Consider the following 25,178-nt stretch of genomic DNA (forward strand, 5'->3'; position numbering starts at 1 on the left):
GGAACATGTCATTTTATAATTACAATTTTTATCACTTGGTTCTGCATTTTAAGAAATATGTGCAGGTCTCATAATAGAGGAAGTCTATAATTAAATAAAAATCAGTTTTATGTCATCATCATAATAATCAGGCCACAAGAAATATAATAATGCCTTTCAAACGCTCAAATTTCCTAGGACTGTGACTCTTTCCTCAGACTTACTTCAAAGAGTGCAAAACAACATACATGGAAATCTTTTGTTGTTGTTGTTTTTTTCCGAGACAGGGTTTCTCTGTGTAGTTTTGGAGCCTGTCCTGGATCTCATGTTGTAGACCAGGCTGGACTCACAGAGATCCGCCTGCCTCTGCCTCCCGAGTGCTGGGATTAAAGGCGTGCGCCACCACTGCCCCGCTAAGAAAATCTTTAAAAACAACAATAGAATTCTGTCTCTATCCACCTGCTAAGCACACCATAAATTAGAAAGCTGTTATCTATATCCTAATCTCTCAGAATATGTAAGCGGTCCAGTACATCTGATTATTTACATGTATAGGTATTTACATATATTGATTTAGAAGTTGATAATAAGGAATCTTTCCTTTAAACCTAGTAATACTGGCAACTACTTTCTAGAATTGTCATGGAAATAAATCTGTTAATTACAATCGGAGGATAAGCGCTATTTTTTTTTTAAAGATTTTATTTATTTATTATGTATACAGAAGAGGGCACCAGATCTCATTACAGATGGCTGTGAGCCACCATGTGGTTGCTGGGAATTGAACTCAGGACCCCTGGAAGAACAGTCAGTGCTCTTAACCTCTGAGCCATCTCTCCAGCCCGATAAGCACTATTTAAATTAGGGTATCATATTTAGCTAGGTTACTCCACACTTAAATTAAGACTGGCGTTCAAGCTGGGTGGTGGTGGCACATGCTGCCTTTAATCCTGGCATCTGGGAGGCAGAGGCAGGCAGATCTCTGAGTTCCAGGCCAGCCGGGTCTACAGAGTGAGTTTTAGGACAGCCAGGATTACATAGAGAAACCCTGTCTTAAAAAACCACAACCACCAGTACCACCACGACCCCCACCAACAGCAGTCCACAGGGCTGGAGGGGCTCAGCAGTGAAGAGCACCACAGGCTGCTCTTCAGAGGACCGGAGCTGGGTTTCCAGCACACAGGCTCGATGGCTTACAACCACCTGTAAGTTGTAAGTTGTAACCTGGAGTTCCAGCTCTAAGAATTCTGACACTCTCTTCTGGTCTGCACTGGTGCCCAAACACGTCTAGAATTTACTCACAAGGACATACACACATAAGTAAAAATAGGGCTGACTATAATAAAAAAGTAATTTCAGCCAGGTGTGGTAAATACACCTTTAATCCCAGGGACCAGGAAACAGAGGCAGGTGGATCTCTATGAGTTCAAGGCCAATGTGGTACATTGTGAGTTCCAAGCCAGCCATGATACACAGTTGAGAACTTGTTACAAAAGAGAGAGGCAAGGGTAGGGTGGGGTGGGGTGGGGTGTGGGGGTAGAGAAAGAAATGGATGGAGGTGGGAAGGAAGGAAATGAGAGAAAGAAAGTGTTCAAGATCATTCTCAGCTTTAAAGCTAGTACTAGACAAACCCAAGCTACATGAACTCATGCCTTCATTCTTGGTTTAGTGGCATATTTATTTTTGTGCAGTGCTAACACACACACACACACACACTTTTGTTTATTTTTTGAGACAGGGTTTCTCTGTGTAGCCCTGGCTATCCTGGAACTCTGTAGACCAGGCTAGCCTCCAACTCAGAGATCCACCTGTCTCTGCCTCCTGAATATTGGAATTAAAGGTGTGTGCCACCACCAACAATTGAACATGTATTTAAAAACGTTTCCTATTTCAGCCAGGCTGGCAGGCAGTACAGGCCTTTAATCCTAGCAGAGGCAGAGGAAGATCTCTATGAGTTTGAGGATGGCTAGGGTTATGTAAAGACCCTGTCTCAAAAGAGAAAACAAAACAAAAACAATTTCTATTCCAAAACTTAGGAAAACAAATCTTGTCATGTTTGATTAGAGATTGCGATTATACTTTTATTACTGACAAAATACTAAAAAGCTATCTTTTGGCATCTGATAATGAAACCAAATCTAAGTAACTTTCATTATTTAAAGATAAAGATTTGTTTGTTTACTTGACCACTGAACCATCAATTCTGCCCCATACTTATATGACTTAATAGCTAATCTAGAAGCTGAGATAATCCTTGCAGCTAGTCCTGTGAAAAAGACAAAGATATTGGGGAATTCTATCATGTCTGAAAATTTTGAAGACTAACACTACCTATCTGATTCAATAAAAATACGAACCTAGTAACTCTTGAATGTATTAGAATGAAAATCAATTTTTTAAAAAAAGAGTTTCTTGTAGCCAGTCTGGCCCCAATCTCTGTATAACTGAAGATGACCTTGAATTTCCAATTTTCCAGCTTGTACCTCCTGCTTGTTGGGATATAAGGCATGTGCTACCACATCTGTTTCATGTGGTCTTGGGGACTGAATCCAGGGCTTTGTGCAAGCTAGGCAAACACTTAAGCCACATCCCCAGGCTTTCTATTTTTTAGAGAAAAAGAATTTTTTCTATTATTATTATTACTTTGGTTTTTTTCAAGACAGGGTTTCTCTGTGTAGCTCTGGCTGTCCTGGAACTCATTCTGTAGACCAGGCTAGCCTCAAACTCACAGATATGACCTCTGCCTCCCAAATGCTGTGATTAAAAGCGTGCATCACTACTGCCTGACTTACATAATTTTGATAATGTGTGTGGATATGTGTCTGCATGTAGGTATGTGCACTAGTAAAGTTGCCCTTGGAGGCCAGAGGACTGGGATCCCTTGGAGCTGGAGTTACAGGTGGTTGTGAACCATCAATGTGGGTGCTGGAAACCAAACTTGGGCTCTCTAGAAGTGCTCTAAGCCAGAGCCATCTGTCTAGCCCCTCACTGGGATTCTTTGAGGGACCAGGCCAGTGCAGTTTAAAAGAAAGGAATTGGGGACTTGGAAAAACAGAATATACCACACTTTAACTAAGTTGTCCAAATATTAAAGGCACTTCAACCTCTATATACTGTAGAGAAACGGCAGAATTTCTTAGAAACTCCAATATCTGAGGAAACAAATAGAAGAATGTGGGCTAATGCAAATGACCTGCTGGCTTCTCTATTTGGATAGCATATATTCATTTCCTGAGGATCTGCTATGTGTAAGTCAAGTGCTCAGGTGCTCAGTGAACAGTAACGCATGCTCTCTGGTATTAGGAAGCGCACAGATGCTGGACATGGGGACACATGCCTTTTATCCCATCACTTGGGTGGCAGATACGGGTGGATCTAAAAGATGTTGATCAGGGTTAGAGAGGTAGCTGAGTTGGTAGACTGCTTGCTCAGCACATATAAAGTCTCAGATTTGATCCTCAGAGCCATATAAACTGAGCCTTGTGGGGAACATCTAGAATTCCAGCACTCAGGAGGCAGAGGCAAGAGGATCAGAAGTTTAAGACCAGCCTCAACTACGTAAGAATATTTGAGGTTGGCCTGGGCTACATAAGACTCCCAGAAAAAAAAAGGCGGGGGGAGGGGGGAGACGATGATGACCACGACGACGACGACCACGACGACGACGACGACAAGTAATCATATATTTGTAAGCACAAAAATAAAACTGTAAGTGCATGTAGTACATGTTGCTGTGCAGAGAGGTCCCTAGCTCAGGAATATTTGACCAAATCATAGAAGGTTTTCTGAGAATAAAAGCTGAAATCTAATGGACATTCTGACTGTGGATGATGGATGGGTTTATCTTCCATACAATACTTGGCACCAATGTGGAAAACACACATTTTTTGTGGTGGTGGGGAACACACTTGGAACATTCTACATGTGAGGACTATACTCTACAACCGAGTAACCCATGTCTATGAGGTGATAATTGTATTTACACTTCCAGAGATTGAACCAAGGGCCTCCACGTGCTGCCCAAATGGTATTCTGCTGAGCAATTGTTTCAGCCCTGGAATGACTTGTTAGACTGGGAGCGTACTGCTAGGGGCATACACCGTGTAGAGGACGAGGACACTGTCAGCCGTCTTATTACCAATGCATGGGATGGTCCCTCATAATGAAGAACGTAAGGGTGCAAAGGGTAAGGCGTCCCAAGACAGGCAAAGGGAAGAGCAGGCTCAAAGATGAACAGCGGGAATCACAGTGGGAATCACAGGCATCTGTGCCACTGTTTGAGCAGGAGACAGGCACTCAGAGCTTTATACACCTCGAGGAGTTTTCATTTTTCTTTTAAGAACAAAAGGAAACCAAGTGAGGGTGCTAAGCAAAAAGGAGCAGAGGATTGAGGATACTGTTGGAAACATGCCCAGTTAAAATTGTAAGGTTACTGATGGTGGCAGGGTGTAACGGATCATTGGGGAGGTCAGAAACAGTTTCAGCAGATGAGCCAGGCGGCTCTGTAATGCCAGCGTCTAGAAACCCCACAGGCTGGAGGTGATGGTGGAGGAGGAGAAAAGTAACCGAAACTATTACTGCTACAAGGTTTAGTCTGAGGAGAGGAGAAATGAAGTGGGTGCCACCCAGCACTGTCGTTCTACACTGTGTGCGCATGTGTGAATGACAGCTTACAACCAGCTTACAACGTGTCTGTTCTTTCAGAATTTTCTCAAAGAAGGTGGAGTAATCTCTAAGAATGGATGAATATTTTCCTCACATTTCAAAAATGGGAGACAAGAATATCCATCCCCACCCCCACCCCACGAAAGACGTACCTCAGGAGGGCCTCAAACTCTGACCCACCCTTAGCCTCCCCAGGGCTGGGAAGACAGGCCTGTACCAGCGGACCCACCTCCCCTTCCTTTGCTTTGAAAGTGATATATAGTGACATATGAAGCATTTGTTTACACAGATTCAGGCAGCACAAAAACCAGAGAGGTTACAGTTTCATGTATAAATTATACTCCACATCAATAATCAGAAATTTAGGAATTAATAAAGCAATACTTGGTTCTATTTAGTATAGTCTCAAGAATGTAGTTTTCCTTATTTCATTAGCAATGATATAAAATATTGTAAAAACGATTTTTACTATAAAACATAATACATAAGAGTAATTATGCTATATAGTGCACGGTTTAAAGAAAAACAAACCAACACAAACTCATCACCAAGTAGCAACTCATTTTAAATAGTAAAGGTTTTCACAAATGTTTGCTGGTGTCAGTGACTTTTAAGATGCAGACTGACATTCAGGATAAGCAGAGTGCACTTTAAGCTAACATGTTTCCATCATGGCACACTCTACTACTAAAGGAAAGAAAATTCTCTCTTGCAAAAAAATGAATACAAAGAACACATGACGGATGATGCAAGCTCAGAACCCAACAGTTCTTGGTTTTATTTCCAACACCTGACTCTGTTCAGATTCCAGCTGAAGATTAATCAAAATCAGTATTTCTGCACTGTTTTGTAGACCTGTAGCCAACAACTTTGTGACATTATCATTCAAACTGTATGTTAAAATGTTGTATTAACAATTCATATATTGTACTAATAATTTGTTGACTTGTAGCGATGATTTTGTGATATTATCATTTGAACTGTATGTTAAATTGCAATAAGTAAATAATCAAACAAAAGCATTGGATAGTTTGGCCCTTTTATTGGGCTAATTTTTCTCTAGTGAAGTAACAGCTTCCTACTTGATAAATTTTGAGAATATTATACCATACCACTGCACCTCCTTTAATGAACTACTCAAACTTTATGTATGATTTATATTTAATGGAACTTGAAACTGTGTAGTTGGCCTAAAGCTCCATTAAACTGTAACGACACATGCATGCCTTTTCTACAAAGAGAGGCCACAGACACTAACCCCAAAGCTCTTTAAAATCAAGAATTACGTGAACTGATACATAGTTAGTTTCCAAAAAAGTGGAAAAAGTGAGCTTCATTCTTCCCTGCAGCTGGGTAAGAATGTCTTTTCAATAACTAACAACAGGGTAAATACTTTTTGTTTCTCACAAACAGAGCCGTTTTAATTTTTCATCCTAACTTACTCTTCCACACACATTCACTCTACTCAAAGCACAATATTAATATTAGTCTTTAAGGAATTACTCACCCAATGAAAGCCACCATCTGTTCCACGATGTGCTTGCTGAAAGTTATTATAACGAAGATTTTCTGTAAAGAAAACACCGGTTAAAATAAAGTCATTTAAAAGAACAACCTGTAATTCTAAAGTATAATTATTTAAAAAGAAAAAAGATATGATGTGCTGCCCCTAACAGTAATTTTAATATTTCTTTTAAAATAAGAGACCATTGAACTCAAATCGTAGTTGGCATTTTAAAGATGCTTTTCCTTAAGCACAGCTGTGGTCTTTCACAAGGATACAGGACTGTGTCTCAGAGAAAACGTGAGTCATGCAACCCGAGACTGGGAGGAAAGAACGGAGATGAAGCCACTCTGCTTCATCTCAGAATCCTGCACAGAGCAGAAGCCATGGGTTCCCATACAGCTCCCACCATGGACTCAAAGCTGATTACTCTAACAATAGGTGTCTGGCCTAAATCTACATCAGAGATTTGAGGAAGACTGCCTCTTGCTTTAGGAAGTTTTTACAGGAACAAGATCAAAGTTCCCAGAACCTGAACAAGCCCGACCTTCCAGGTTTAGGATCAGAGTCCTCATCAGACTTTCTAAGTTTTTAGTCTGCTGAATATGAAGTACTCTATTAATTAAAAATATTGATATCTGACTTTAAGACAATAACAAGCTGGGCAGTGTTGGCGCATGCCTTTAATCCCAGCACTCGGGAGGCAGAGCCAGGTGGATCTCTGTGAGTTCGAGGCCAGCCTGGTCTACAGAGCTAGATCTAAGACAGGTACCAAAACAACAAGGAGAAACCCTGTCTCAAAAAACAAAACAAAACAAAACAAAAAAACAAAACAAAACAAAAAGACAATAACAAAATACTTCTGGTACTAACAGGTAGCAAATATTCTCAGCTTGATTCAACACATGTGAGCATAAAGTACATATTATGGATAACATTAGGCAATATTAAGGGTTTTTAGGAAACACAAAGCTGAGACCATTTCTTCAAAATCTTGAAGAACTTTCCTGATTTTTCTAGAAATGGTAGATCTCTCTTTCTCTCTCGGAAATGCCACTAGCAGTTAAAAGGGAAGAAAAAGGAAGCAGCAGCAGCAGCCAGCAACGTGACACAGAAGGACAGGGAAGGAAAGGTCACATGTAAGTGCGTGATTGATTAGGGATTCAACAGTTTCTGTTTAACTTTAGCTTATAAGGATGCACCGTAATTCTCTAACTAAATATGAATAAACTGGATTCCTGGAGTGTCTCCAAATTCCTGACAAGAACTCTTGAGTGCTCTGTTGTTGTTTGTTAAATGATTACTCTAGCCAATGTAACCCAAGGGGAGGGATGGGAATACAATAAATACCAGCAGCCTTCCTTTTATCTACTCCCTATGGATGTGAGGCAGGTAGCAAGCAGGGCTGCTCTAAGGCAGAACTCAGCAAGAAGAACAACACATCAAGGTTACAGAACTAGTGGAAGGGTATTACAGCCTAACAAGACAACTCTCACTCAGAGTAAAAATCTCTCAGAAAAGCACTGGTATAGGGGTCTACACCATAAACCAGCTATTTGGGGCCGTAAGTCTTTCACTAATCAACAGAAATAATGGTGTGACTTTCAGTGATTTCAACACCATAAGCTTTCCCTACCATCATTGCCTAACAATGCAAAATCAGCCAGTGCCCAATAATTGCACAACTTCATTGCTTGAGAAACAAAACAAAATTTCCTTTTTATATGCAACAGCTTAAAAATTCACTGTGCTGGGTAGGACATAAAATGTGTCAGCCATTTAAGAACACATGTCTCAGTCTTCAAGGCTGGTGGTCTGAGTGGGGATTCTAGGAGACAGATGCAATGCACAGACCCCTGGATATCTTTCTCACTCATGTGCATACAAGAAACAGGGAACGGGCTGTGAGGGGCAAAGGATGTGAGCAGAGGAAACCAACGGTGCCAGAGCCAACCAAGAAGAGAGCATGAGCGAAGATGCCTTTGGTGGTCAAAAGGTTAAACTGACCAGTCATCAAATTGGTAGTGTGTGCCTACTACGTGCCAGAGGCTATCGCCAGTGTTAGAAAACCTCAGTGAAAGCCAGGCCGTGGGGGTACATGCCTTTAATCCCAGCACTCAAGAGGCAGAAGTAGGCAGATTTCTGAGTTTGAGACCAGCCTGGTCTACAGAGTGAGTTCCAAGACAGCCAGGGCTACACAGAGAAACCCTGTTTTGGAAAACCAACAAAACAAAACAAAAAAACCTCAGTGATCCAAGGAAGAAACATTTCTGGAGGCCGGGCGGTGGTGGCGCACGCCTTTAATCCCAGCACTCGGGAGGCAGAGGCAGGTGGATCTCTGTGAGTTCGAGACCAGCCTGGGCTACCAAGTGAGTCCCAGGAAAGGCGCAAAGCTACACAGAGAAACCCTGTCTTGAAAAACCCAAAAAAAAAAAAAAAAAAAAAAAAAAAAAAAAAAGAAACATTTCTGGGACTCAGAATCCACATATGTATGTGTTTCCGTTCATGGGGATGCAGACAGGCAAAAAACAAACAAACAAAAAACAAACAATAGTCATGGTAAGTAAGTAAGATGAACATAGACAATCATGTTAATTTTCTTCATCATTTGGTAGCAAGACAATGTCTGTGAGGATCCCGCTCTAAGCAGAGAAGTTGCATCTCCTAGTGAATAAACAGGACCTAACACAGCGGATGTGCTGATGGGAACTTTTTCCAGGAAGAAACAGACAGAAAGGCATTAATAAAAATAAGTTATTGGAAGGCTGTCTAACGTCAAGCTGAGAAAAAAAAAAGGATGAAAGAAAAGCAAATGAGAAGATAGGTTTTAGTAGCACACAGAAAAATTTGTGTGTGGGTGTTTCCCTGGACTTTGGAACCGGCCAGAATGTTTATATTACTCATTAATACTGCCTACTCAAGGAATGAGAAAGGCTTGTTCTCCTAAGCTACATCTGGATGCACATCAAGTGACATGCCTTTATAAACATGTTACTATGTACAATGGAACACGGTACACATTTCCCACAGTCAGTAAAGGAACCCAGATTCTTGCCTTTCAGAAACACAAATAGACTGTCTTCCTTCTGTTTCTACATGGTAAGTGGAGAACAAACTTCAACTTCTGGAGCTTGGTTTGAATTCCAGGTCTGAAGGCAAGACTTTTTACTTCTAAATGTACGTTTGCTCTCTTTGAAATCTGCAAAACTACCTCATACCTGCCATTGGTCTTGATAAACAGCAGACCATTCACTTGCCCTCATCACATCAACAACTTTGTGAAGACAAGGCAGGAGAAAGAGCACCGGAAAGGATACCCAGCTTGAGCCAGGTTCAAATTCCAGCCACTAGCATTCTTAGGGACATGTTTTACTCATTAGCCACTCCAAGTGTGACAAATGTACTCAGAGTACTTCCTTTATCCCAGAATTCCACCAGATGTAGGTAAGTCTGAGGTACAACATTAAAAAGCATGAATTGGTGTATCTTAGAAGAAAATCTTCTTAGGATGTTTAAAAATCTACCAATTTTGACCCCTTTTCTGAAACAAAAGGTCTGATAAGCTATGCACATACAGCTATAGAAAGGTGCTTAGCATTAACATTTTCTCTTAGGCCTATGGCCCCTGGTAGGTTTACCACGCTCCAGGGAAAGGCCGTATATCTATGAATACATACATGGGCAGCACAAATTGGACTTGATGAATTAAAAATAAAAAAAAGATAATATAAAGTTCGGTGTGTATGGAAGGTGGTGGAGAGGGGATGAATGGGATAAAAATACATCGCACAAAGTTTCCAAAGAACTAATAAAAAAGAAACTTGCAACAAAAATTTATGATAATATAAAGTTAATTTATTAAGGGAGAATAAAATAAGACAGATATAAATTTACAGAATATGGGGCTGGAGAGATGCCTCAGTAGTTAAGAGCACTTGCTGCTCTTGAAGAGGACTAGGGTTTGGTTCCCAGCACCCACGAGACATCCTCTCCTGGCCTCCTTGTGCACCAGGCATACATAGAGTGCACATACATTACATGTAGGTAAAACATTCAAACACATAAAACAACACAGATTATGAGACAAACTGTTGTAAGAATTGAAATGACTGGGTACTTAAGTATTTACAACTCAAAAAGCTATGTTAGCATTTTTTAGCCCCTAAAAAAAAAAAACAAAGAGAAAAACTATCTTGAGAAATATTACAAAATATTATTATTATTCAATAAAATATTTATTTTTTTAAATTTTCATAAAATGTTTATATATTCAGCATGTAAGTAGCACTGAAGTATTAAAAAACTTGTGTTCACCGAACCAAATACTTTTTGGGAGGGTTTTACAAACCCTGTAGCCCTGTGTATCACGGAACTCACTCTGTAGACCAGGCTGGCCTCAAACTCAGAGATCCACCTGCCTCTGCCTCCCGAGTGCTGGGACTAAAGGTGTGCACCACCACCACACTTGACATTGAACTAAATACTGAATACAAGTGGGAAGAAATAAACTCCTTGAAGGAGGAAAAAGACATCACTGACTATTGAGTGACCATTTTGACAGCAAAAGACAGTTCTCAAAGGCATGATCCTCTCATCTTCTCCCCACCCCCTTTTTGAGACAGGGTCTATGTATCTCTGGCTGGCCTAGAACTAGCTATGTAGGCAGGGCTGGCTTTGATCTCTCAGTGAGTGCTGGGATTAAAGGCATGAACAACACGCCTGGCATCCCCGCCTCCTTTTAAAAGATCGATTTCTTTGTCAGTGGGTGTTTTGCCTGCATGCATGTATGTGTATCATGTGCATGCAGTGCCCACAGAGGCCAGAAGATGTCAGATTCCTTGGGATTAGAGCTACACGTGGTTATTAGCAGCCATGTGGGTGCTGTAAAATGAACCACGGTTCTCTGGAAGAGCAGCCAGTGCTCTTAACTGCTGGGCCATCTCTTCAGTCCCTCATTCTCCTCTTTAATTGCCAGAGCCAGGGAAGTGTTAGGAAGAATCACTGGGGATAGATTTTTATTTTCAGAGATATGATTCCACTGTTCTTAACTTTCTTTTAGTAAATTTTTATTTGCTGCAAGCCACACTGATTAAAAACACATTCTTTCCAGGTTAATTTTTATCAATGAGACTTGTCCTTAGATGGGAGAGTTTACAGTCCAAGACACAAGCATTTCTCTCTCACTTAGGTTCTTAGCCTTTCTCTGTTTGTGGGTATCTGAAAGGGGATGCTAAGAGCAGCAGAGTCTCACTTCTCTAACCCACAGCCAGCATTTCCTCACCTCCTCAGCCACCTGTCTCTCCCCGCACTAACAACTGCCTGGTTTTCAGTACAGGATATTGGTGCAGAGAGAAGTGCTATGCAAAGCCTGGGAAGGAAAGTAGGAACAAGGAAAGGCAGCACTCCTTCATGTGTGGTCAGGAAGGAGAGACGTCTTTGTGACTGTGTATATGAAAATGATACACATCTTCTCACATCAGAACACTACTTTTATAAGTTTCGAATAGTTTCATGGAACAAAAAATGAAGCAAGAAGGAAGAAGGAAAAGAAGAGGATTCAAGGGAATTCACCTATTTCTAAAATTGCATGCTTTATCATCTAGGCAGCAGCTAACTGATGGACGCAGGGACCGACCAGTGCCTGGGTTCCATCAGGTCATCAAGCAGTGACTCTGCTCTAATTACCTGAATATGCATTTTAATGATTGCTTTTCCAATCAGGGTTGCACCAAAGAAGGTCCAAAATGGCACAAGGAAGTGTCCACATGTTATTCCAGCCAGGTCAAACAGGGGATTTGGAATCTGTTGAGAGAGAGAGAAAAAGAAAAGAAAAAAAAAAAAAAAGACTTTCATATGTAATTCAAGGAAAGCTTTAATTTAGGTTCCCTGGTCAATGTATGACAATGTTCAAAAGACTAGGCAGAAATTCTTTTTTTTTTTTGAATTTTATTTATTTATATTTTACATATAAGTGCTTGTATATATAACTGCACGCCAGGAGAGGGTATCAGGTCCTATTAAAATAGCTGTGAGCCACCATGTGGATGCTGGGAATTGAACTCAAGACCTCTAGAAGAGCACCCAGTGCTCTTAACTGCTGAGCCATCTCCCACCTGACTAGGTAGGAATTCTAACTTGAGTCCCTAAGCTGGGTCTCATATTCACCGTAGACTGTCCTTCTATGAGATCACAGCAAACTAAACTGCACCCCATACACAGTTTTTAAGACATAAGAAATAGATAAACCCATGGATCTGCAGAAATTTAACTCCTTTTAGTAGATTTTCTGCTCATTTGGTGGCTGTTTTCTATGGTAAGGTATGAATGCAGTCTTAAGATTATTGAAGACGTTATAAATAAATTCTTACCCCAAACACAATGATCTAGAAGAGCTCATATCTTCAGTAAACATTATGTTAAATCCATAATTACATTTATTGATGGACTTTTTCACATTTAAAAACTCATTATTAGCTGTTGGCACTACATGTCTGTAATTGTAGCATTTAGGATAAATAAGTAAGATCGCCGGGCATTGGTGGCGCACGCCTTTAATCCCAGCACTTGGGAGGCAGAGCCAGGTGGATCTCTGTGAGTTCGAGGCCAGCCTGGGCTACCAAGTGAGCTCCAGGAAAGGCGCAAAGCTACACAGAGAAACCCTGTCTCGAAAAATCCAAAAAAAAAAAAAAAAGTAAGATCATGTCTCAAAAAATAATTCATTATTTGTACTTAATTTTAAGAAAGCCTAAGGCTTTGGGGCCACGTGACATATTTTCAAAAGAAGGTCAAGGGTGGAGCTATGAAAGCACACTGATTCAGCTGTCTTGAATACTCTGTCCTAGACAAAGAAGTGATTGATAATACACACCTTTCTAAACATTCCCACAATAAACAATTTCATATAAAATGTAAAGAAATCATAGCTATTTTGGGGCATTTCATTTATTTTTCTCCCACAGAAGTACTGACTGTTGGCTGGGCCATTTATAAGTCAATTAATTTATATAATTTTATTTTTGAACTCCAAAAGCAAAGCCCGGTTTAAAAAATTATTTGCCACATATGGTCTTCTAAGAAAACTGCCATGGCGACTGAGGGTTCCAGTGCTCCTCCTTTAAGGTGCTTGGACTCTACACTCAGATTTCCTGGGCAAGGCTCACCTCCTCTCTAGTGCAGACAGAGCTCGGAGGCCACATTTTACTTTTAACTTGCTGAATATTTCACTCTAGTTGGATACTCTCAGAAAAGGGTAATCAAGCCACTAGGAGACATGCATATTATTGTTGTTGTTTTCTGAAGTTATAATTAAATAAATCAAGAGGACAATTAGAATTAAACTACTTGACTTCAGGGCTAGAGAGGTGGCTCAGAGGCTGCTCTTCCAGATTGCCACCCACATGGTAGCTAACAACCATCTGTCACACTAGTCCCAGTGGATCCAGTGTCCTCTTCTTGCTCCTGCAGGCACCAGTTACTGACCGGCATGCAGGCAAAACACCCATGTATATTAATACAACATAACCAACCAAACAAAAAAGCCCTACAGATCGCTTTAAAATTTGCTTTCGCCAAGGAGTTTTATCTTAAGTTTAAACGTTGACATCAAAATAACTAATAAGTGCCCCTTTAATCTTAATTAAAAACATCTTAGAAAAAATTCCTAGACAGCCCACTCATCTTTAAATTTATGTTAACTCTTAACTGTACATAATGCCTAGAATGGAGGAGTGAATTTCCAACACACAGGTGCAAATGAGTGACAGTGAATACAAACTTTCTGCTTCAGGAAATGAAAGGTAGTTCATTTTTCTCAGGAATACTGAAACAATTTTTACCAAGTGCTCTGGCTAGTTAGGTTGTTCTAAGGGGTTTGCCTCACCAACACACCTAACCCCACATGCTACATGAATCTATCATACACATTTTGCAGAGAAAAATGGTTAGACAGATTAAAGCATTTCCCCTATGAAAAAGATCTGAACCTAGGCAACATGGCTCAGCCCGTTCTCTTGGCCTCAAATTAAGAACATTATTATCCAATAGGCTCCTCAGCTTATCCACAGCACTTTTCACTTAATGCTGTATTTCTTTCTCCCCTCCCCTCTTTCTTGAGAGGGAGTTTCTCTGTGTAGCCCTGGATCTCACTCTGTAGATCAAACTAGCCTTGAACTCGGAGATACACCTGTGTCTGCCTCAAGAGCCTGGGCTAAGAGTTTGTACCATCACATCAGGCTTAACTTTTGAAGATTCATTTTATTAATTTTTCTGAGACAGGGTCTTTATGTAGCTCTGGCTGTCCTGCAACTCACTGTATAGACCAGGCTGGCCTTAAAGTCACAGAGAATTGCCTTCCTCTGCCTACCAAATTCGGGGACTAAAGGCGAGGCCACCACCCCTGGCTTTTAACACTGTATTTCAAATGTGTCTACTCATTCTTCTGGATCTTTCACTTTCTTTCATGTTCACTCTCCAGATCCTTCCTTTCATCCTTTAACTTTTGGCCTGTGCTGCGTGAACACTCTACCATCTAAGCACATACCCAAGGGTAACATTTACTTCCTTGGTTTTGTTGCTACTGTTGTGTTTTGGTTTTGATGGACAGAGTCTTTCTATGTAGTCCTGGCTGTTCTGGAACTCACTATGTAGATAGACCAGGCTGGCCTCAAACTCACTCAGAGTGGTCTTTAACTTACAGCTATCCTCCTGCCTCAGACTCCCAAATGCTGAGATTACAGGTATGTGCTATCACCACCTTTTATTTATTTATTCCTAGGATGTAGTAATTGATAAAAGCCGATAAAAATTACAATAAAAGTAAGTGAGCATTTATGTTTGAGGCACTATATTTGTTACTGCAAAAATGTTTTACGCTTGTGTGTGTGTGTTTGTGTGCACACATGCATGTGAGTGTCAGGAAAACTTCAGGACACCAACTAGTCTTCATCTTTACTTGGATTCTGGGGGTTGAGCTCAGGCCACAAGTGCCTCTACTTACTTCCTCAAGCATCTCACCAACTCACAAGCTGCTTTTGGAGACAAGGCTTCATGTGTCCTAGGCTGGCCTCAAACTTCAGGCCTGCTGTGTCAACAAGACAGACCCTGAACTTCTTATCCTCCTGTGTCTACTCAGTGCTGGGCTACAGCTGTGCTCCACATCTGTTTATCACAGATCTCATCCTAAAGCTTATCAGTCTTTGTGAGGAAAGCCTCCATTGCACCTTTTTATATTCATTATATTATTGTGATAGAGGACTGGATTAGAAAGGAGTACATGCCAGGTGGTGGTGGTGGTGGTGGTGGTGGTGGTGGTGGTGGTGGTACACACCTTTAATCCCAGCATTCGGGATTAAACTCTGTGAGTTTGAGGCCAACCTGGTCTACAGAGTGAGTTCCAGGACAGTAAAGACTGTTTCACAGAGAAACCCTGTCTTGAAAAACAAAAACAAAAACAAAAAAAGAGGAGTACACTATGAAGAGCTCTAATGTTTCCAGGATCAACAACAGTAATTTAGGCGTATGGACATTTTGGTTTAAGTGTGCATGTGTATGTGTATCAGGGATCTGTCTGTTTCCATCTCCCATCTTGCCACTACCTTGGCTTTTTATGATTCTGAGAATCCCAACTGAATTCCTCATGCTTCCAAGGCAACTGTCATAACCTAAATAGGAGCTAAAATGTCTTAAGTCAGATTTTATATGAATCTTCCTGTTAATACTTGGAGCTCTGGAAAAAGACTTATCTAATTCATTTCATTATTAATTCTTCATAGGAATAATGAATCTTATTTACTTCATTCTTGCTGAATCAAGCCTTTCAGATCTAGAGTCATTATTGTGTGATGAAATACTTGAAGTCAATAAACAAGATTATGAACCTATCGAATGCAAATAAGCTCAATTAATAACATGAATGATTCATAAAATTTATACTCAGTAAAAGTGATAGCAGCTGGGTATAGTTGGGTACACCTTTAATCATAGCATTAGTAGGTAGAGGCAGATGGATTATTTCTGTGAGTTCCAGCCAGGGCTACTTTATAAGATCCTGTCTCAAAAAAAAAAAAAAAAAAAAAAACCAAAAACGAGCCGGGCAGTGGTGGCACACGCCTTTAATCCCATTACTCAGGAGGCAGAGCCAGGTGAACTCTCTCTGAGTTCGGGGCCAGCCTGGACTACAGAGTGAGATTCAGGACAGGCACCAAAGCTGCACAGAGAAACCCTGTCTCAAAAAACCAAAAACAAAAAAAAACAAAAAACAACCTCCCCTCCCAAAAAAACCAATCAACAAACAAACAAAACAACCCCCACAAACAACATTTTTGTTTATTCAGGAGTGTACTTTTAAAAACAAACTGAGGTGCTGGAGGGACTGCTCAGCATTCCCAGTTCAGATCCCAGCACCCACACGGCGGCTCACAAGCACCTAACTCCAGTTCCCGAGGGTCTGATCCTCTTCTGACCTTTGCAGGCAGCAGGCATGAATGTGGGACATGTACATACTTACAAAACACGCATACACATAAAAACAGTGATCAAAACACAGTCATACCATTTAGTGAAATTTACAGCTCTAAAGATAATCTACTTACAGAAGCACAGGCCAAAATTCCAAAAAATCCAACCTTCTGTACTAGATTTTGAACTGCCAGTTTTGCCCGTGATGCAAAGTCCTGTAAAAACAAAGATTTTGAAACATATCACTCATTTATTTGTGATTGTGTGTGTGTGTGTGTGTGTGTGTGTGTGTGTGTGTATATATATATACACACATGAGGAGATGGTTCTTTACTTCTGCCACATAGGTTCTAGGGATTGAGCTTAGGTCATTAGGCTTGGGAACAAGTGTCATTACCCACAAAGGCATCTGCTGTCCTAAAAGTCAACTCTCTATGATAGTTGGTTGTATTAAGTATCTTACAATCTGGTAGCATCAATTCTTACTTGTTTGTATACAGATTCTTGCTCTGTAGTGCAGACTGGCCTTGAAATCATGACCCTCCTGTCTCTCCTCCTGAGAGCTAGGACTAAAGGTATGTACCACCACATCTGGCTCATACTGATTCATTCAAGGAGTAGCAGGTTTCAAGGGAAAACATGCAAACAAATCTTCAGAGTTTCACATACTTAAATGTCTCCCCACATTTAAGAAAGAACTGCTGTATCTCTGGGGTTCTCTCTGTAGAGATGGACAGAATATTGTAAACCACATGAGGCAAATCCTTCTGTTAGAAACCCTGGCTAACCCTATCTTCTTTTCCTCTTTATAACTTGACAGACTTAACCTCCAACAGCATGGTAGAAAGCCGGAATTTTCCAAGACAATGAAGACATCTAGGCCTAAACTAGCCATTTTGAAAAATTTCATTGTTGTCAACCATTTACCCTACCATGCTACAGATTCTGAAGCTATTCTTCTTACCCTATTGTACCCTTGTATCTGTTATCCATCATCCCTTCATCCGTCACTCCCCATGCCCAAGAGAAAAATGTAACCATTATTCTTCTACCTTCTTTTAGACCAACATTTTAGCTTCCATACATAAATAAGGGTATTTATCTTTCTGTTCCGGAATTTTTGTTGTTGTTGTTTGAGACAAGGTTTCTGTGTGTAGTCCTGGCTGTCCTGGAACTTTGAGATCCGTCTGCCACTGCCTCCTGAGTGCTGAGTTTAAAGGCATGCACCACCACTGCCTGGCTTCTGTCCCTGAATTACTGCACTTAACATATAATATCCTCTAGTTCCATTCATATTGCCTCAAAAAGCCCAAATTACATTCTTTTCTATGACTGAGCAATTTCCTGTCTGTCTGTCTGTCTGTCTGTCTGTCTGTCTGTCTGTCTGTCTCTCTCTCTCTCTCACACACACACACACACACACACACACACACACACACACACACACACACACACACACCCCAAATGTTCTTTTTATATCAATGAAAACCTAGGTACATTCTATCATGGCACTTACATAATCCCTGATTCATAAAATTATACAAATTTTTTTTTACCTTGTGAATTAGACAAGATCAACAGATTTAAACTAGCCAGGCAGTGGTGGCACATGCCTTTAATCCTAGCACTCGGGAGGCTGAGGCAGGCAGATCTCTGTGAGGCCAGCCTGATCTACAGAAAATTCTAGGACAGTCAGGGCTACACAGAGAAATCCTGTCTCAAAAAAAAAAAAAAAAAAAAAAAAAAAAAAAAAAAAAAAAAGAAAGAAAGAACCCCAATAGACTTAAACTGGTAGAGACATAATAACACAGTTAATATAAGAAACAAAGGTTAAACATTCTAGATACCTCATATGAACACACTGTCCTATCATATATAACTCTTTCCTCCTACAAAAGTATATTTAAGACTATGGAAGCTCAAAGAAGCTCCCCCCGCTCCCCTCCCGCCAGGAGGGCCTGGGGTTCTGCTATGTTGCCCAGGCTGGCCTGGAACTCTTGATCCTCCTGCATCAGCTTCCCAAACATCGAGGATTACAGACATGGACTCAAAGCAGGAAACACCTTTTTTTTTAAGTTTAAAAACAAATCCTGAAAACAAAGTCAATTCAACACAGGACTATAACCAGGGAAGACTAGGGAAGGCCGGTCTCCCCTCTGGGGCAGGATCTCTTGAGAAGCTGAGAGAAACAAAGGAAACAAAACTGGTTCTCTGAGGAGCCGGGGTCCAACCTCAGTCATCCTCAGGAGCACTTCCACAATCTGGATCTGAGTGGAAGGGTTTACCCACACACACCACGCACACCACGCGCGCACCGCGCACACACCACGCACACCGCGCACACCGCACACACCACGCACACCGCACACACCGCGCACACCGCGCACACACCGTACACCGGCAAGGCAGGCACTGCCACCGGCTGTGCTTTTGCTTTTTAACTCGCAGCTGACCTGTATTACAAGGAAGAGAAACAAAACATATTTTTAATGGGAAGTTTTATTTTTTAAAAATAGTAAAAGTAATTTATTAAAAGGAGATTTTACAAATTTTATGTATTTAACATAGTCCTTTCAGTTTTTCTAACAGTTCTCAGGTTTTCTGTTCTAAAAATTAATGTTACAATTATGTGCCAAATAATTCATGAACAATAACTGGAGTCAATGTGAAATCTGCACTATATTTCATTACAAGAAATAATTAGCACCGGGCGGTGGTGGCGCACGCCTTTATTCCCAGCACTCGGGAGGCAGAGCCAGGCGGATCTCGGGTTAAAGGCATGTGCAACCAAGCCTAACGTGTTTTTTTTTGTTGTTGTTGTAAGTTACTTTTTATTTTTTAAATGTATTTATTTTATGTGTATGAGTGTTCTTGTCTGTACATTGAAATTTTATCATGTGCATGTAGGGTGCCTGTAGAGGCCAGAAGAGAATTCCAGGTTCCCTGGAATTGGAATAACAGGTGGTCCATCATGTGCGTGCAAGGAATCAAACCTGGGTCCACTACAATAGTAGCCAGTGCTCTTAACCACAGAGCCATCTCTCCAGCCCTTGGTACTTTTATCATTTATATTCTTTTTTAAAAATTTTATTTTCATTGGCTGTTTTACCTGCATGTATGTGTGAGGGTGTCAGATCTTGGAGTTACAGTTGTGACTTGCTATGTGGATGCTGGGAATTGAACCTGGGTCCTCTGGAAGAGCAGTCAGTATCCTTAACCACTGAGCCATCTCTCTAGTCCATCATTTATATAATTTTTTTTCTTTCTGTTTTTTTTTTGAGACAGGGTTTCTCTGTGTAACGGCTCTTGCTGTCCTGGAACTTGTTTTGTAGACCAGGCTGGCCTTGAACTCACTGAGCTTCGCCTGCCTCTGTCTCCAAGTGCTGGGGTTAAAGGAGTGAGCCACCATGCCCAGCTCATTTATATAATTCTTTAAGAATAAATTTTCATTCAGATGAAAGTACAAACATATTCCCCCACTACCATGCATTATGCAGTTGAATGCCCTCCATTTTGGGGAATCACAGGGGTCAGCAATGGAGACGCGTCACCCTGGGGAAACCACCTTCTGGATCATGGTGCTTTCCCTAGCTGCTAAGTATTATGTGTATAATGTGACAGTTCTTTTCATGTTGGTTTTAGAGTAATACTATCCATGTATTTTAACTTGTCTTTAAAACATTAAGTGAGAGAATTTTACTCTGTGTATATTATGTGGCAATTAATTCACTGTGAAAACCCAGAAACACCATCTAAAACTACCAGAAAACCCCTCAGTTCCTGAAGCTTTAAAACAGTTCCTAAACATTTTCAACAAACGTTGCTGTCTTTTCCATCAAGTACAACAAATAAGCCAAATGAAAATATGTACCAATAATATTTTTAAGTAAAAACAGGAGGAAAAGATTACCAAAGAAACTTGTATATTAGGCATTCAATGGTTCAGTTAAATATAAAGGAAATTAACATTTCATTTTAATAATCTTGCAGTATTTATGGGAACAATGTGGAGAGTCCAATTTGATTACTTCTTTAGTTGTCATATTAAAAAAATGAAAAAAACCTGTACAACAAAAAACAAATTCCTTTTTATAGTTTCATTTCTCTGTATTCACATTTCACAACCTTTATCTATTTCACAATTCAAGTGCCTGAGAGGACATGGTCATTCTCTAGCTCCACTTAAACAAGTAACATACACTTACAATTAGTACTATGTACCCTTTTCTGGCTTTCTCAGTTATAAACCAAGTACAAGGAAAGTTCCATTACTAGCCCCACCCACAGTGACTATGCATCTATCCAATTGCACTTTTGAAACAGCTAATGATATGAGCCACAAATTCTCCAATGCTGCAAGAAAACAAAGAGAAAAAAAGACTGCCATTTCTACCACCAGAGGTGTCAAGAATAGAGCAAACAAACCAAAGCTTTAAATCACAATACCCCAGATCACTGCTGCTCTGTATTTCTTCTTTCTAAGAAAGGGATTTAGGACTATTAGAGAAGAAAAGTTATAACCAGCCTGCAAAATGCTAATCTTTGACTCTAACATTTTAAGTACAAACATATTAAATATTTTTTTTTTTTTTTTTCCGAGACAGGATTTCTCTGTGTAGTTTTGGTGCCTGTCCTGGATCTTGCTCTGTAGATCAGGCTGGCCTCGAACTCACAGAGATCTGCCTAGCTCTGCCTCCTGAATGCTGGGATTAAAGGCATGTGCCACCACCGCCCAGGCATTAAATAATATTTATCTTCAAACAGTAACAGTAAATCTTTTTTTATCACATGGAAAGACCTCTTTATTGTTTTATTAATTGTTTCGGTTTGTATGGAACTTGCTCTGTAGACCAGCCTGGCGTTGAATCCACAGAACTCTACCTGTCTCTGCCTCTGCTCTTCAGAAGAGTATAAATTAACAATGTATGCCAGCATACCTAGCTGGAAAAGACTCTTCAAAAACAGCATTTAAAACAAACAAACAAAAAAAAAAAACCAGCATTTAAATATAACGATCCTGGAGAAAAATACTGTATTGTCTTAGAATCTTACGGAAGTTTAAGTAACCTGCCTGTTTGATTCTTTTTTTTTAAATGTGTCGATGCCCCACATGTGTTTCTGGTGTCTATGGACACTAGAAGGTAGCACTGGGTTCTCTAGATAGGAGTTACTGGGAAGTGAAGAACCTGGTCCTCTGCAAGAGCGGCAAACACTCTTAACTGCTGAGCCATTTTTCCAGCCTCTAACCTGCCTTTTTTGTTTTTTTAAAGATTTACTTTATTATTTTTAGTTATGTGTATGTGTGTGTTTCTGCATGTGAATGTGTGCAAGTGGCAGTTCAGAAGAGGGTGGGCATCAGATCCCTGCAGCTGGAGCTAATGCCAGTTGTGAGCCACTTGATGAGGGTACTGGGGACTGAACCTGGGTCCCCTGGAAGGGAACAAGTGATCTTAACTGATACCAGAGCCATTTCTATAGCCTCTACCTACCTTCTTCCTTTTTCTTTCTTTCTTTCTTTCTTTCTTTCTTTCTTTCTTTCTTTCTTTCTTTCTTTCTTTCTTTCTTTCTTTCTTTCTTTCTTTCTTTCTTTCTTTCTTTCTTCCTTTCTTCCTTTCTTCCTTTCTTCCTTTCTTCCTTCCTTCCTTCCTTCCTTCCTTTCTTTCTTTTTTTTCTTTTGTTGTTGTTGTTGTTGTTTTCAGACAGGGTTTCTCTGTGTAACAGTTCTGGCTGTCCTGGAACTCACTTTATAGACCAGGCTAGCCTCAAACTCACTGAACTCTGTCTGCCTCTGCCTCCCAAGTGCTGGGATTAAAGGTGTGCGCCACCACCGCCCGGCCCTAACCACTTCTTAACTATATTAAGATTATATGCTAAAATGATTATATGCTAAAACTTACTCTGAATTAATAGATCTTCTGATCTTCTTGGATTTGGTACTGTAATAGCTTCAAAGTCAGTATTAAAACCCCAGAGTAAGCTGGGCATAGTGATGCATGCCTTTAGTACCAGCACTCGACAGACAGAGGCAGACACAAACACACACTTAAATATTAAGGGATGAAAAACTGCAACTAGAAATCTGAAAATCAAGCTTTTGTCCTTATTCATACTCATCTATATTATCTAGTATGATTTCATTAAACTAAATTTCACTCTGAAAAACTTGGTCACAATGGCATCTTTAAAAAACTTTAATTAAAAAAAATTGTTTTGTGCATAGTTGTTTTACTTGTATGCCACATTCATGCCTGATGTCCCCAGAGGTCAGAAGAGGATGTCACATTCCCTGGCATCAGAGTTAACTGACAGTTATGAGCCGTCATGTAGGTGCTAGGAATCTGAATCCAGGTCCGCTGGAAAAACAGTCAGTGCTTTTAATAATCACCGAGCTGTCTCTTGAGACTCTGACAGCCTCTCCTTAATGAATAAAATAAGACTGTTATTTTTAATTTAGAATAAAATAAAATAAAATAGAATAAAAATAAGATTACAAGTGACACAAATACATACTGTGTGCTATGGTTGGCCACAGACCATATGCTGGAAACTTAATCCCCAATGCTAGAGTGTGGAGAGAAGTGATCTTTAAGAGGTGATCAGCTCATGCAGCCACTGCCCCGTGAATGTGATCATCATAAAAGGGGGAGATACACTCCCTCACCACTCTTTTCTTTTATATATATATAATTTTATTTTTTGAAATTAAAATATAATTACACCTTCCCTCTTCCAACCCTTCCTATGTTCCTTCCCTTGTTCTCTCTCGAATTCATGGCTTCTTTTTCATTAACTGTTTTACACACACTCTTGTGTATATTCCTAAGTATATAAATACAACCTGCTCAGTCCATATAGTATTACTTGTATGTATACAACTGCAGTGCTTGGTCCTTCCCACTCTTTTACCGTGTTATATACCTTAACATATTCTCATGCAATAAGGAGACCCTCATGTGCCTCCAGAACTATAAGCCAAATAAAGTCTTGTGTATAACTTACCCAGTCTGTGTTATTCTGCTGTAGCAGGAGAAAACAGGCTACAATAGTATTTCTACAGACATTTACTTCAATTACACATATGTAGGCTACAGAATGAAAAGTACAATGTATTTTGGTATTGTAGGCTATAGCAAAAAATGTACCTAAACCATCATTGATTGAACCTCAATTAGTCTATAGTGTGTTTCATGGCACTTCTCTCAAATTATACCTTCAAGTATTATATAGAAATATTGATGATTTTTTTATTTTCCCTGAAAATAAAATACACATGAAATACATATGGGGCCTGTGAGATAGCTCGGTTGATAAAGGCAATTATGGCCAAGAGACAACCTATATTTGATTCCCCAGAACCCAAATAGTGGAAGGAGAAAACCAAGTCATATAAATTGTCTTCTGATATTCACATACAAGTTATGGCATGTATGCATCTTTCCTGTCAATAAATACATACACACATGGATAAATAAATGTGGAAAACTACACGTGAAGGCGAATGTAGTGGTACACACTGAAATTCTGGTACTTAGTGAGACCCTGTTTTTTTTTTTTTTTTTAAATCTGTTACCAAATTTACTTTGGTTCAAGAGTGGATAGCTCAAATACTTTCCAAACTCAAGTACAGGGGTTGGGGTAAGGCTAGGTGGGTAAGAGTACTTACTGAACAAGCATAAAGACAAGAGTTTAAATCCCAGGCTGTAAAAAGCCAGGTGAAGCCATGCACATTTATAACCCCTGTGCCATGGGAAAAGGCGGATCACTGGGGCTTGCTGTTTACCAGCCGAGCTCCCGATTCAGGGAGACACTCTGCCCAAAGGAACAACAGGGCTGAGAGCGACAAAGCCAGGACATCTGATGCCCTGCTCTGGCCCCAACACATATACAGGGTGTGTGTGCACCTGTCCATCCATACACATGCATATACCACATACATACAAACAATTTTTTTGAGACAGGGTCTTCTATGTAGCTCTGGCTGTCTGGAATCTATGTAGTCCACGCTGGCCTCGAAATCACAGAGATCTGCCTGCCTCTGCCTTCTGAGTGCCAGGATTAAACATGTGTGATACCATGCCTGGCTCACACAAACTGAAAACACACATTTTGGTGGATTTTATAAAAACACACCCGTGTTAACTTCCACTGAGGGACAGAACGCTGCTCCTACAAGCCACTCCTTTCGCCAGACTCACCATCCTCCTTACCATCTGGTGCTACAGACTTGGCTTCCCCTTTTTTTGAGCTTTATAGAAACAGGATTATTAAAGTATGTCCTCTTGCAGGTCTGGATTCTTTAGCTCAGTATTACATCTATTTGTTTCTTCCAAGCTTTCCATGTGGATTAACCAATTTACTGAAATTGATATGCGCTATTCTATTGTATGGATAGACCACAGTTCATTCTACTTTTAGTATAACACTTGGGTTTTTGTCAGTTTGAGATAATTATGAATAACACACATGTTAAACAAATGTGAGTCCATAAGTACTATTATTATTATTTTAGACAGGGTCTTACTATATAACGCAAGCTTGTCTGGAACTCTTGGCCCTCAAGCATCATCTTCCCAAG

General features: G+C 40.2%; 1 protein-coding gene across 2 annotated transcripts in view; it reads right to left on the reverse strand.

Annotated features, from left to right (window-relative positions):
• The window catches only part of Vmp1 (vacuole membrane protein 1), a 105,713-nt gene that overhangs the window by 12,980 nt on the left and 67,555 nt on the right, over positions 1–25,178 (reverse strand). For both annotated transcript variants that reach the window (XM_006983196.4, XM_016001747.3), the window contains exons 8-10: positions 16,738–16,818; positions 11,834–11,950; positions 6,152–6,213 (exon numbers count right to left, since the gene is read on the reverse strand). In XM_006983196.4, the coding sequence (XP_006983258.1) occupies positions 6,152–6,213; positions 11,834–11,950; positions 16,738–16,818 (260 nt within the window). The remainder of the gene's footprint in view (positions 1–6,151; positions 6,214–11,833; positions 11,951–16,737; positions 16,819–25,178) is intronic.

This window comes from Peromyscus maniculatus, chromosome 8, assembly GCF_049852395.1.
Source record: "Peromyscus maniculatus bairdii isolate BWxNUB_F1_BW_parent chromosome 8, HU_Pman_BW_mat_3.1, whole genome shotgun sequence".
Taxonomy (NCBI): domain Eukaryota; kingdom Metazoa; phylum Chordata; class Mammalia; order Rodentia; family Cricetidae; genus Peromyscus; species Peromyscus maniculatus.